This window comes from Ranitomeya variabilis, chromosome 7 (assembly GCF_051348905.1).
Source record: "Ranitomeya variabilis isolate aRanVar5 chromosome 7, aRanVar5.hap1, whole genome shotgun sequence".
Lineage (NCBI taxonomy): Eukaryota > Metazoa > Chordata > Amphibia > Anura > Dendrobatidae > Ranitomeya > Ranitomeya variabilis.
In genome coordinates, this window is record NC_135238.1 from 77,426,106 (window position 1) to 77,438,583 (window position 12,478).

At 48.5% G+C, this 12,478-nt stretch overlaps 1 protein-coding gene across 4 annotated transcripts in view; it reads right to left on the bottom strand.

Annotated features, from left to right (window-relative positions):
- The window catches only part of KATNIP (katanin interacting protein), a 264,435-nt gene that overhangs the window by 217,678 nt on the left and 34,279 nt on the right, over positions 1 to 12,478 (bottom strand). For all 4 annotated transcript variants that reach the window (XM_077275294.1, XM_077275295.1, XM_077275293.1 and 1 more), the window contains exon 10: positions 12,267 to 12,412. In XM_077275294.1, the coding sequence (XP_077131409.1) occupies positions 12,267 to 12,412 (146 nt within the window). The remainder of the gene's footprint in view (positions 1 to 12,266; positions 12,413 to 12,478) is intronic.

Consider the following 12,478-nt stretch of genomic DNA (forward strand, 5'->3'; position numbering starts at 1 on the left):
GGGGTCAGTTGATCAGCGATTGAAATAAAAATGTATAAAAGCAATTTTTTTTTTTTTTTTTTAATTAAAGGGGCCTCATTCCATTTGAAGTGATTTTGAAGGTCCTATTTGATTAAAAATACCCAAAAGGGACAATTTTAAAAACTGCACCCCTCAAAGTGCTCAAAACCACATTCAAGAAGTTTATTACCGGTAACTCCTTTTTTAGGGCTTCACAGATTAAAGCAATGTGAAAGGAACATTTTACCTTTTCCTACAAAAATGTTGCTTTAGCCCCAAATTTTGCATTTTCACAAGGGTAACAGGAGAAAACGGACAGCACACTGTGTTTTGCAATTTCTCCTGAGTACGCAGATACCCCATATGTAGGGGAAAACTACTGTTTGGGCGAACGGCCGAGCTCAGAAAGGAAAGAGTAAATTTAATTCTGGAGCGCAATTTTGGCTAGTCTATAGAGGATGCCATGTCACAATTGAAGAGCCCCTGAAATGCCAAAACAGCAGGCACCCCTACAAGTGACCCCATTTTGGAAACTACACCTCTTGAGAATTCATCAAGGGAAGTAGTGAACATTTTTAGCCCTCAGGCGATTTCCAGAATTGCTTAATTTTTGGGCCGGTCCGATGGGCTTTGTGGTTCGGCATTTCCAATCTTCATGCGATGACGTCCTCTTCCTTCCTTCCTGTCGCGTCTCCTGCACAGGCGTACTTTATCTGCCTGAGGGCAGCACAAAGTACTGCAGTACGCAGGCGCCGGGAAAGGTCCGAGAAGCCCAGCGCCTGCGCACTGCAGTACTTTGTGCTGCCCTCAGGCAGATAAAGTACGCCTGTGCAGGAGCCGCGACAGAAAGGAAGGAAGAGGACGTCATCGCATGAAAATGGGAGGCGCTGGACCAGGACACCCATCGGACTGGACCGCCCCCCTAGGTGAGTATAATCTAACTTGCTTTTCTTATCTTTCAGGTTACATCAGTGGCTTATCTACAGCATTACAGAATGCTGTAGATAAGCCCGATGGCGGTGGCCGAAACATATATACGAAAAAGTAGGTGACAGATTCCCTTTAACACTGTTCACATTGCGTTAACAGCAGCCCGTTCAACACCTGCGTTAACGGGCTGTTGTTAACGCAAGTGCCGGCATGACATCGCGCTAGCGCAGATAGAGCATCTGCCAGCTCTATCTGCGCTAGCATTGACTGACCCGGAAACGCTGCAGCCCGCGTCCCAGGGTCCGTCACTCAATGACGGCACATCGCTAGCGATGCGTCCGACATTGGACTTAATGGCGGCGTTAACGGACTGCGGTACACCGCGTTATGCAGTATGAAAACGCAGTATGAACCCAGCCTAACCTTTATAACTTCCTTTTTTTTTTTTTTTTTTTTTAAAAAAAAAACACCAATAAATGCAAGTCAGATCGAAGAAATGTTACCACTATCATGAAGTACAAGATGTGTTGTAATAACTCTGGAACGCTTCAACAGATCCCGGTGATTCGGAGATTGATTTCTTGTGACATATTATACTTCATTATAGTGGTAAAATTTCTTCAAAAGTTCTTGTATTTGTGCAAAAAATGTAAATTTGGTAAAAATTTGGAAAATTTCACAATTTTCAAAACTTTATTTTTATGCCACTAAATCAGAGCATTATGTCACACAAAACCGTTAATACATAACATTTCCCACATGCCTACTTTACATCAGCAAAATTTTTTAAACTTTTTTTTGTTAGGAAGTTAGAAAGGTTAAAAGTTGACCAGCAATTTCTCAATTTTCCCAAAAATTTTACAAAACCATTTTTGGAAGGAAAAAAATTTTTTTTTTTTTTTTTTTTTTTTCACACAATTTTTACTTTACACCCAAATATATATATATATTTTTTTTTACAAGGTTATAAGGAGAAAATTAACTCTAAAATGTGTTGTGCACTTTCTCCTGAGTAAGCAGATACCCCATTTGTGCAGGGAAAACTACTGTTTGGGTGAAAGGCTCAGTAGGGAATGCGCACGGTTTGACATTTTGAACACAAAATTGGCTGAAATCCAGGAGCGGACACCAAGTCACATTTGCCATAACAGTGCAACCCCTCACAAGTGACCCCTGTTTTGGAAACTTGACCCCCCTAAGGAATTTATGTAGATGTGTGTTGAGCACACTGAACCCTCTGGTGCTTCACAGAAGTTTATAACATTGAGCCATGAAGATATTAAAAATTTAAAGCTAAAAAAGGAGATTTTTGTGTACTCACCGTAAAATCTCTTTCTCTTAGCCTCTAATTGGGGGACACAGGACCATGGTGTTATGCTGCCGTCCACTAGGAGGCGACACTATGCATAATCTGAAAAAGATTAACTGTGGCTCCTCCTGTGCAGTATACACCCCTGGACGGCATCAGCCTTCTCCAGTTTTGTGCAAAAGCAGAAGGAGGAACGTAACATGAATAACATAATTATGCCTGTAAGAAGGCAACTATGTACGAGCTCAAGAAAACAATATGAGAACTCAGTTACAACGGCCCGGAAAGGGCAACAGGGTGGGAGCTGTGTCCCCCAATTAGAGGCTAAGAGAAAGATTTTACGGTGAGTACACAAAAATCTCCTTTACTCTGTCGCCTCATTGGGGGACACAGGACCATGGGACGTCCTAAAGCAGTCCCTGAGTGGGAAGCAATGGACGAATATTGTGCATACAGGCCCCTATACTTAGGGCACCGCCGCCTGCAGGACACATCTACCCAGGCTCGCGTCCGCTGAGGACTGGGTATGAACCCTGTAGTGTTTAGTAAACGTGTGTAAGCTAGTCCAAGTGGCCGCCTTACACACTTGTTGTGCCGAAGCCTGGTGCCGAATGGCCCAGGAGGCCCCTACCGCCCGTGTAGAGTGTGCCGTAATACCGGCTGGAAGAGGAGAATTCTTAAGGCAGTAGGTCTCTTGTATGGTGGATTTGATCCACCTGGCAAGGGTAGCTTTGGAAGCTGGCAGACCCTTGTGGCCGCCTTCCAGAAAGGGGAAAAGAGAATCAGACCTCCGGAAGGACGCAGTCCTAGACACGTATATACGCAATGCCCTGACAAGGTCAAGCGTATGCAGAGCCTTCTCCACTCTATGAACCGGAACCGGACAAAGGGATGGTAGTGAAATTTCCTCATTGAGGTGGAAGTCGGACACAACCTTCGGAAGGAAGGATGGGACCGTACGAAGAACTACCTTGTCCTGCAAAAAAAACAGGAAGGGCCGTCTGCAGGAGAGTGCTGTCAGTTCAGACACCCTGCATAGCGAGGTGATTGCCACCAGGAAAACCACCTTCTGGGAAAGAAGGCGGAGCTGGACCTCCTTAAAGGATTCGAAGGGTGGTTCCTGCAATGCTGTCAGGACCAGGTTGAGGTCCCACGTTTCTAGTGGTCGTCTGTAGGGGGGAACCAATCGGGAAACCCCCTGAAGGAAAGCCCTTACTTGCGGCTTGGTAGCAATGCGCCTTTGAAAAAGCACTGAGAGGGCTGACACCTGGCTCTTAAGCGAGCCCAATGACAGCCTGGCCTCCAGACCCAATTGGAGAAAACCAAGTACTTTGGGTAGGGAATAAAGGAGTGGGATCTGGCCACGAGATTCACACCAGGTAAAGAAAGCTTTCCAGGTACGGTAATAAATCTTGGCAGAGGCTGGTTTCCGTGCTCTGATCATGGTTCCAATGACGTCCGTCTAGAGCCCTGCCTGGGTTAGAACCCAGGTCTCAAGGGCCACGCCGTCAAATTGCGAGCCCATGAGTTCTGGTGGTAGAACGAGCCTTGTGATAGAAGATCGTGGCGGTCGGGGAGACGCCAGGGGGCTTCTGCTGTGAATTGTACGGTGTCAGCGTACCATGTGCGTCTGGGCCAGTCCGGTGCAATTAGGATGGTTGGAACTCCCTCTTGTTTGATCTTCCTCACCACTCTGGATATCAGGGGGAGAGGTGGAAAAATATACAGAACCAGAGCATCTGCTCCGAGCGACCGCGATCGTGTGTTCTGGCCATGAAGTTGGAGACCTTGGCATTGAAGTGGGATGCCATTAGGTCCACATCCGGGGCCCCCCAGCGGAGACAGATCTGTTGAAAAATTTCGGGATGGAGAGACCACTCTCCCGAGTCTATTCCTTGTCGGCTGAGGAAGTCTGCTTCCCAGTTGTCCACACCCGGAATGTGGACCGCCGAAAGAACCGACCCTGTGTCCTCCGCCCAGCGGAGGATGTGTGACACTTCTCGCATCGCCTGGGTACTGCGGGTCCCCCCTTGGTGATTCACATATGCCACAGCCGTGGCATTGTCCGACTGTATTCTGATGTGAGAGGCTGCCAGTAAGTGATGGAAGGCCCTCAATGCCAGAAGGATGGCACGAATTTCCAGGATGTTGATGGGCATGGTCGCTTCCACTGGGGACCACTTGCCCTGTGCCCTGTGGTGTAGGTGCACCGCACCCCAACCTGTCAGGCTCGCGTCGGTGGTCAGAACCTTCCATTGACCTGTGAGAAAGGATTTCCCCTTTGCTAGCGAGGTTGGCTTGAGCCACCAGTGCAGGGACCTCCAGGTTGACGACGTTAGCTGGAACTCCCTGTCGAGAGAAAAGGGATTCTTGTCCCAGGACTTGAGAATGGCTAGTTGGAGAGGTCTGAGGTGAAACTGGGCAAATGGGACAACTTCTATTGCTGCTGCCGCCATCTTGCCGAGGACTCTCATGGCAAACCGGAGAGATCGAGGGGGTTTGCGGAGGAGGGTGCGAACTGCTAGTCGGAGAGCCAGTGCCTTGTCCTTGGGAAGGAGCACTAGACCCCTGGAGGTGTTGAATAACATTCCCAGGAAGGTCAGGGACTGACTCAGGGTTGGTGATGACTTTTGTAGGTTAATTAACCAGCCCATGCGACTGAGAGTATCGGTTGTGATTGAGACGCTGAGCTCGCAGTCCTTGAAGGTGGGAGCCTTGATGAGTAGATCGTCCAGGTATAGAACGACTACTATGCCTCTGGAGTGCAGGACGTCCATGGTGGCTGCCATGACCTTGGTGAACACTCTGGGAGCCGTGGCGAGTCCGAAAGGGAGAGCCACGAATTGGTAGTGGTCCTGGCCTATTGCGAACCTGAGAAACCTCTGATAGGCAGGTGCAATGGGTATATGCAGGTATGCGTCTTGTATGTCTATGGAGGCGAGATATTCTCCCTTCTCCATGGACGCAATGATGGACCGAAGGGACTCCATGCGGAAATGACAGACCCGTACATATTTGTTGAGCTGTTTTAGGTCTAGTATGGGCCGTACGCTGCCTCCTTTCTTGGGAACTACGAACAGATTGGAGTAGAACCCTCGGAAGCGGTCGGTCGTGGGTACCGGTACTATGACTCCTGCTTGAAAAAGCGAGGAGACCGCTAGGTGGTAGGCACGAGCCTTGGCTGGCGGTTTTGGGGGGACAGAGAGGAAGAATCGGTCCGGTGGGTTGGAGGTGAAGTCTATTTTGTATCCGGAAGACACTAGTTCCATGACCCACCTGTCTTCTGTAATAGGCAGCCAGACTTGATGAAAGAGCAAAAGTCGGCCGCCTACTGGTGTGGTGTCTTCCGGAGTCCGTGAGTCATGATGAGGAGAAAGTCTGAGATTTTCCTCCTCTGGGCTTAGGCTGGCCTGCTTTTGACTGCCAGGTCTTGTCCGACCTTTGCGTCAATCGTGAGTTGTCCCTGCGTAGGGAACGGTTACGATTTTGTGCTGGACACGAGACGGACCAGCCGGAGGAATTCCGAAAGGATCGGAATCGAGTTTGGTTACGCTTCTTGTAAGTGCGTTTAGATTTCAGTTGGGGAAGAGAAGTACTCTTACCCCCGGTGGCGTTGGATATCATAGTGTCCAACTGTTCACCGAAAAGTCTCCCACTGAGGTAGGGGAGGTGAGTGAGGGACTTCTTTGAGGCTGCGTCCGCTTTCCATTCCCGCAGCCAGAGGATCGTGATGGCGTTTGATGCTATCCCCGCTACTCCCCTTGCTGAATCCAGAGCTGCATGGAGCATGTAGTCTGCTACAACTGCTATTTGAACCGCTTGGTCCGACAGCTCAGGAGCGGATGCTTGGAGAGCTTGTAAATTCTTTGCCCAGGCCAGAATGGCCTTGGCAGCCCAAACTGAGGCGAACGCGGGAGCCAGGGATGCCCCTGCTGCCTCGAAAATTGAACGAGCCATGCGTTCTACCTGCCGGTCTGCTGCGTCCCTGAGGGTTGAGCTATCTGGCAGTGAAAGGAGGGTCTGAGCTGCTAGCCTAGAGACTGGGGGAGGCCACTTCAGGTGGATCTGTCCATTCCTTGGTGTCCTTCTGTGGGAAGGGGTACCTCGCCTCCAGATATTTGCGATTAGCGAATTTTTTCTCAGGCTGTGAGAGCTGCTTTTTAAGGATCACCTTAAACTCTAGGTGGTTAGAGAAAACCTTAGGCGGCTTCAGAGGTCCTTCAAAGGAAATCTTATGTTCTGGGGCCTCTGGTGGCGGATCAGAAATGTCCAGCACCCAATGGATGGATGAAATTATGTCCTCAACTAGCGCTGTGTTGCTAGGAGGGATTGGGATCAGGGACCCCTCCGTTTCTCTGTCTGAGTCAGAGTCGCAGATGCCTTCCGAATCCTCTGTATCACTGAGGCGTCCCCTGCTGAGTGGGCCGGGGAGGAGGCCTTCTCTGGTCGGGGATTGCGGAGATCTGCATTGTCTGTCCCATGAATGGGACGGTCTAGATGACCTGGAGCTACGGTGTCTATCCCTAGAGGGGGATGACCGTGTGCTATTGGATGACGCAGATGGACTTGACCTATGGTTCCGCTTGCGTCCTGACCTAGACGTGGATGTGCCAGGGTCATCTTGTTCCTGAGTCAAGCTCTCCCTTTGCTGGGTAACGGTCATAGCCGGGGCATGACCCTGCAGAGCCTGAAGCAATGTGGAGGTTAGGTTATCTATAGACTGCGTCATAGATTGCAATATCTGAGTAGCCCATTCCGGCGTGGCATTAGACACCGAGGCATTGGCAGGGGCTTCTTGGGGCTCTGACACATTAGTTTGTATACAGTTCTGACAATGCGGGTACGTGCTACTACTGGGGAGAGCGGTCCCGCAGGCTGTGCAGAATGCATAATAGCAGTTCTGCCTGATTCTCTTGGACCTTGAGCCCGGCATAGTGCACAGAGTGCAGAAGTGCTGCCAGCAGAGGACCTTACAGGGGTAGAGAAACCTATAGGGGAGCCTTATAGGTAATATGGATTCACAGCTGAGTAAAAAACCCAGCTGTGATCTTACCCCACCAGTGTGCTCCTAGGTCCAGCGCCGAAGATCCACAGTCCTGTGCCCCCCGGAGACTGGCTGCCTGGTCCTCGTCCTGCAGACCGGGAGATGCAGGGTTAATCTGCATCCGAAAATGGCTGCTGAGACAGAGAGGAAAGGAGGAGAAGGGGGCGGAGAGCTGGAAAAAGGCGGCAAGGCTGTGTAAAAACGCGCCCTTTCTGTCTTGATCCACCCACTTTATGACACTGTAGAGTGTCATATTTGTCATCCGGGGGGCGGGCCGGGGGGCGGGCCGGGGGGCGGAGAGGCGGCAGCTTCAGCTAGGCCGAAGCCGGGGCCTAAATTAGATGCCTGAGGCCCAGAAGGGCTCCAGGCCGGCGCGAAAGTCCGGGAGGGGGGTCGGATCTGAACCGGACCCCTCCGGATTTAAAGGCAGGATGGCAGTGGGGCTATAAGCGGAAGGGGGAGCCCGGTAGGGGTCTCCCTGAGGCAGTATAGAGCTGGTGCTGCCGCAGAGACAGGGGCGCAGGGAGCCCTGTGTCTGTATGTGCCATGCCTGCCTGCACTCCCCCCGGCCCCAACAGGAGCCCGCAGCTGGGCTGGGGTCCCTGGATGCAGGCGCAGTTTGCTGGCCCATTGCTGGGAGCTGTAGAATGCTGTCTGTACAGGCCCTACCTGAGGTGTCTCAACCTAATACCCCCAGAGGGGGATAGGGAGGGTGCTGTTGTCACCTTCAGGGGCCTTTATCCTCGCCTCGACCTCAACCCAGAAACCAAAAGGAATTGGGGAAGGAGGGGGGTCTCGACTTTGAACCAGCACCCGAGGGACTGGGGAAGGAGCAACATGGGGAATAGCCATCTCTACTTCAACTGGGCACCCCATAATAGGGGGCCGAGGAAGGAGCCATGCCGGGAGTCTCACAGGAGACCCTCTTTTCTTCATCTGTAATCCCGTCGGAAAAAACGGAGTAAAAATCTTTTAGGTGTGCCTCCTATGCGACACTAAGCAAAAACTGGAGAAGGCTGATGCCGTCCAGGGGTGTATACTGCACAGGAGGAGCCACAGTTAATCTTTTTCAGACTATGCATAGTGTCGCCTCCTAGTGGACAGCAGCATAACACCATGGTCCTGTGTCCCCCAATGAGGCGACAGAGTAACTTTTTATTTTTTTATTTACACAAGGGTAACAAGAGAAAATAGAACAAATTGTACAGCAAATTTTGGGGTCCGAGTACACTGATACCCCATATGTGGGGGAAATCTACTGTTTGGGCACATGGCAGAGCTCAAAAAGGAAGCAGTGACTTTTGTAACGCTGACTTTGATGGAATGGTCTGTCCCCTCCCAGACCCCATGGAGAATGGGACAGAAATGTAATGTGAACAAGACACACAAAACAGGAATATCATAAACCCTCTAATATACAAATGAACAGCGCTCCATCCGGGTGTAGAAATCTTCACAAAAGCTTTATTAAGCCATAAAATACAGCGACGTTTCGACCATATGCTGGTCTTTATGCTTGATAAAGACCAGCATATGGTCGAAACGTCGCTGTATTTTATGACTTAATAAAGCTTTTTTGAAGATTTCTACACCCGGATGGAGCGCTGTTCATTTGTATATTGGATGGTCTTGGAATATCCAGGAAGGTTCCCTGGACGAGGAACAGGTGCCCTAGAGAAGTGAGTGCTGTCAGCCCTTTTGTGCTTTTTGTGTATCATAAACCCTCTATCATTCAAAATAGGGACAGGGAGGAATAAACTAAAGGCAATAGGGAACACTCATGTACTACAGAACACCTCTACAACAACTTCTCCCCAAAACAATTAACTTAAGCACACAGCACAGGAAGACAAACCTTCAATAGCAACAAGCGTCCCCTAAAAGCAAGGTAGCAGAGCTTTCACTGGCAAGACAGATAGTCTGGCCATTTTTTTATATTATTATTATTATTTTTTTTCTGACCAGCATAGAAAGGGTGTTCAGCACCAAGGGAAACCAAATACATTTAAATATTGGATCCAAACAGGCTAAATGGAAGATCTGCGACTCCATACGCAGTGATCTTCTACCCCTGGATCTCCCAGGTTGGCGTGACACACTCGTGACAGGTTATTATTCCATTACAGTATGCAAAACTCTATAAAAGTTGAAAAATATTTCTGGATTAGATTACTCATCCATAGATTATTATGTGCTTTCTGATATCCAACACTCCAAAAAGGCGTTAACATTTTTTGCAGATTTAAATTTCTGACCCATATACTATTCCGTCTTCTGGCATACATTTCGTTGCTATATAACCCTGAAAAAAACTTGTTCAAAAATGTATCGGTATTATATTGCTCACCTATAGACTATTGCATGGTATATAACTCAAAAGTGCACAGCCTGTATGAGTCTAGGAGACCGATGCATGACAATTTGAACAGAATGTGTATGAGGCCTTCCCTTATGTCTAATACAGGGTGTATCTGAGTCACTAATTTTTGACAGTTCTCGCTTCCTACAGAAATGAAACTGAAATTTCCTATGTTTTAATAAAAAAATTGTTAAAATAAAAAAAAAATAATAAAAAAAAAATTATAGAGTTTTACTTAAATGATTTTTTTAAATCCTTTTTAAATTTTGCCTTATATACAAGTCATTATACAGGATAAAATGTTTAACTTTTGTTTGCCTGTAAAATGCAATTTCTCGTCGATTTGCAATGTTTTATTGTCACTTCTTAAAGTGGAGTCAAAGCGTGACACCATTGCTCTCAGCAGTGATCTGAGAGTCAGAGATGGTTCTAGGGGGTCTACCCCCATGCTGTTCTTCTTCAATTCAGCACTTTTCCCATCCATTTGAACATTTTCACTGCCCCCCAGACCTCTTTGTAGGGTCAGAATTCGAGTATTAGGAATTGCTTGGTTCCAGCAGCGAACACCTGAGCATTTTAGTGCTCGCTCATCTCTAGTGGCCATCATTCATCATCCAGCTTTCCCCTTATTAAAACACTGAGCACACAATATTAGTGCACAGGCATGATGGCTGGATGACATGTCTGGTTCTGGGCTTCTATCTGGAGCCCTGCTATGGATGCACTATCCAGATGGGACCATAGACAACCAAGGAAGAACGCTCCTATCCTGGATCGCCTCGTACCTTTCCAACCGCACATTCAGCGTCCCCCACTCCCACACTACCTCCTCATCCCACCCTCTCTCTGTTGGAGTCCCCCAAGGCTCTGTTATAGCACCCCTACTCTTCTCAATCTATACACTTGGCCTGGGACAACTCAAAGTCCCATGGATTCCAGTACCACCTTTATGCTGATGACCCTCAGATCTACCTTTCTGGCCCAGACGTCACCTCTCTGCTGTCCAGAATCCCGGAGTATCTATCAGCCATATCATCCTTCTCCTCTCGCTTCCTCAAACTCAATGTGGACAAATCTGAACTCATCATCTTTCCTCCATTTCACAGATCTTTCTTGCCTGACCTATCTATCGCAATTAACAACATCACGCTTTCCCCCCTACCAGTAGTCTGCTGTCTCAGAGTAACCCATGACTCTACCCTGTCCTTCAAACCGCACATTCAAGCTCTTTCCACCTCCTGTCACCTGCAGCTCAAAAATATCTCCAGAATCCGTCCTTTCCTCAACCGTCAATCTACTAAAATGCTTGTGCATGCCCTCATCATCTCCTGCCTCGACTACTGCAACATCCTTTTCCGTGGCCTTCCTGCCAACACCCTTGCACCTCTCCAGTCCATCTGTAACTCTGCTGCCCGACTAATTCATCTCTCTCCTCGCTACTCCTCCGCTTCTCCCCTCTGCTAATCTCTTCACTGGCTCCCATTCCCTCAGCGTGTCCAGTTCAAATTACTAATAACCTAGAAAGCCATCCATAACCTGTCTCCTCCATATATCTCTGAACTGATCTCCCGATATCTTCCCTCACGCAATCTCCAGTCCTCCCAAGACCTCCTTCTCTCCTCCACACTTATTCGCTCCTCACCCAACCACCTCCAAGACTTCTCCCGAATATCCCCCATCCTCTGGAATTCTTTGCCTCAACACGTCTGACCATTAACCACATTTGGATCCTTCAGACGGAACCTGAAAACCCACCTCTTCAGGAAAGCCTACAGCCTGCACTGACCCCCCTGCCTCCTCACCACTACCGAAGCTACCGCCATATCAACACCTGAGCTCCTGCAACCCTCAGCCTAATTGTCACCTTCCCCACCATCCTGTAGAATGTAAGCCCGCAAGGGCAGGGTCCTCGCCCCTCTGTATCAGTCTGTCATGGTTAGTTTGTTTACTGTAAGTGATATCTGTAATTTGTATGTAACCCCTTCTCATGTACAGCACCATGGAATCAATGGTGCTATATAAATAATAATAATAATAATAATAATAATAATGCTACTAACCTTCAGATATGGGATTAATCGGTAGGGTAATAGTGTTCTATGGCCCTGAGGCTGCTGCACTGAAAGCCCGCTACCAAGAGGAAATTAACTTTATTCCTCCCAACAGCCTCCAGCTTTCAGTCACCAGACTGTGAGCAGCGCATGAAACCACTGCCCGGCACTGACTGACAGCCGTATCTACAACGTGTCAGTACAGAATGGCACGGCCGTCCAAAACTTTGATGAAGATGGGGCAACGTGACCATAGAGTAACCCATTAATCACAAGAACCTAGAGCGCATAACCTCCATCTGCCGCGATCACAGACGGGGGCAGTAATACTGCCAGAGGCTGGGACTATGAGGGGCAAGGACATACTAGTAAGTGCATTGCAAGCAAGCCTCTCTTATCATAAGCTACAGAAGCCCCCATCTGAGGTACAGACCCCACGACCTTCTGTGCTCGTATCGACTGTTCCCTATAGTTATACATGCTAGAATCATCTGAATATTCTGCCTTCTGTGCAAATAAGTTGATACAATTAATTCTTTTGCAGCCACATAAAGCATAGAAGCCGCTCATTACCTCTAGTCTGCTACTTGCTCTCCCAACCGCCTCATTCTCCATTTGCACAGCATTTATAACTTCGTACGCGGAATACTCAGAATCTTCACTTTCTGCCATCTGTTTTCTTGTTGCAGATAGCGGTCTCTCTTTCCGACTAGCTGGTCCTAAGGAAAAGAAGAAATTGTTGTTTAGCTGCAAAGGTTGGACATAAGGACTTCGAGTTGGTGAAA